The 1,854-nt window shown below is 38.5% G+C and overlaps 1 protein-coding gene across 1 annotated transcript; it reads right to left on the minus strand.

The window, feature by feature from the left end:
- Positions 1-603: 603 nt before the first annotated feature.
- On the minus strand, positions 604-1,581 carry LOC101593102 (rab-like protein 3). Its single transcript, XM_004638819.2, has 2 exons — positions 1,284-1,581; positions 604-1,075 (listed from the first exon to the last, which is right to left on the minus strand). The coding sequence occupies exons 1-2, from the start codon at positions 1,579-1,581 to the stop codon at positions 645-647; spliced, it is 729 nt and encodes a 242-aa protein (XP_004638876.1). The 3' UTR covers positions 604-644.
- Positions 1,582-1,854: the final 273 nt, after the last annotated feature.

Below are 1,854 nucleotides of genomic sequence, written 5' to 3' on the forward strand. Positions count from 1 at the left end.
AACTGATGTTGTGCTAGTTCCTTATATTTCTTTATTTTTTTCTGTTTTTTTCCATAATTTTATTGAGAGACAACTAGCAATGAGACAGTTTCAAATCACATTGGTACGACAGTTTCAGTAATTAACACATTGCATACTCTCTTCTAGTGGTTATTTTCTGTACAAGATGCAGACATGCTATCCTATTTACAAACACTATTAGAACAAATCCCTGTATTCATTAAAAGAATGTAACTATATATCTACCCTAACCATTTTGAATACACAGAAACAAAATGGACATTCATCTGTATCCCCTTTTATGTTTGGTTCTGTCATTTGACTATTTTTTTTTTTCTGTGCAGCAGTGTCACTGCTCATTTACTGCATCATTTGGACAATAGTGTCTCATATTTCCACAAGGCTTTTACATAATCTCTAAATGGGCAGATAGGGTGAGGAACATTCTCAGAAGAACAGGGACACAGTGTGGATCTTCCACGTTGTCATCTACTTTCATTTTTCCATTAACAAGTGAGGCTGAAGGGTAGTGTTTTAAGATGGCTTTGTCCTAAGTCTGAGATGCTAATAACTTACACAGCCAGAGGAAAGCTTTGAAAACTGCCACTGTCTTCTTTCTTATTATTCCAAAGGATGAGTGTAATTCAGTCATAATGAAGATTCTTAAATGTTCCTCCCAACAACCTTTTCCTATCAGGAAAGCCTGGAATCTGATTACTGTCTCTTAAAAAGTATCTCATCTCTATGACCTTATCAAAAAACCTACTGAGCTTGACAGCATTGGAAGATCCTGCAGCTAAGTATCGTGGATTTGTGCAATCCAAATTAATCTCTTCTGCATTGAAATCCTCAGCCAGGAAAGCAGTTCTAGTTAAAACTTCATGACACTTGGTTTCATGAATCTGGTCCAGTTTAGTTCCTATTACCAACAGTGGGATTTGGTTATCAGCAAACTTTTTCTGATCATAATCCCCATTCATTACCAAGACTCCTGTTGGCATTGAGTCCCGATTGAGAACTTTGAGTGACCAACGATACAAGTTTTGAGAAAACTTTTTATTTGTTAAGTCATGGACTAAAATTATACCATTTTTTTATTTTTTTTTATTTTTTTTTATTTTTATTTATTTGAGAGAGAGAGAGAGAGAGAGTGGTGTGTGTGTGTGTGTGTGTGGCCAGCTCAGCCCACCAGGGGGCGGGGCTGGCTGGCATGTGGTGCTGGGGGATTGAACCGCGGTCCCTGTGCTTTGCCAAGCTTGTTCTAAGTAGGTGCTTTAGACCACTGAACCATCTCTCCAGCCCCAAAATTATACCATTTACAGAGTTATAAAACACCGTTCTTGTGATTTTCACACTGCTGGCACTGCCCACAGAGCCTCCAACATCCCATAATTCTATATAATAGGTCTTTTCTTCTGGGGTTTCTTCTTTGTAGTCATGAACTCTGACATCCACTGAGCAGCCCACAGTCCATGATGGATTTCCCAACACTTGATTCTGGCAAAGAAGATGAACTAGTGAAGATTTTCCGACACCTGAGTCTCCCAACACCAGTACCTTTACCCGATCCAGGGACACCATCTTGCCATTGCCTCCTCGTCATTTGACTATTATAGGTGTGTTAACACAGCAAAATATTCTAAAAAAGTCCAGTAGTCCATAAGAGTATTGAGTCTTCCTCCTAACTGGCAATGTCAGAAAATGTTGTCCTGAGTCCCCTACAGCTCAACGTAACACCATGACTTTACTTCTTATAATTTGTTTTTATACTTTTCTGCTGAATGGTTAAGACCAAAATAAAGAAAGACCTATGCAAAAAGAGTTGTAGCTTTTGGATCTGATAAGATCAGTGAA

Source organism: Octodon degus, unplaced genomic scaffold (genome assembly GCF_000260255.1).
Source record: "Octodon degus isolate 3935 unplaced genomic scaffold, OctDeg1.0 scaffold00103, whole genome shotgun sequence".
Lineage (NCBI taxonomy): Eukaryota > Metazoa > Chordata > Mammalia > Rodentia > Octodontidae > Octodon > Octodon degus.

Bases quoted from the DNA above. Each gene is read 5' to 3' on its own strand.
- LOC101593102 (XM_004638819.2), bottom strand. From the start codon at position 1,581: ATGGTGTCCCTGGATCGGGTAAAGGTACTGGTGTTGGGAGACTCAGGT. The intron at 1,076-1,283 runs GTGGTCTAAAGC...GTATAATTTTAG, and splicing joins GGGGCTGGAGAGATGGTTCA to TCCATGACTTAACAAATAAA.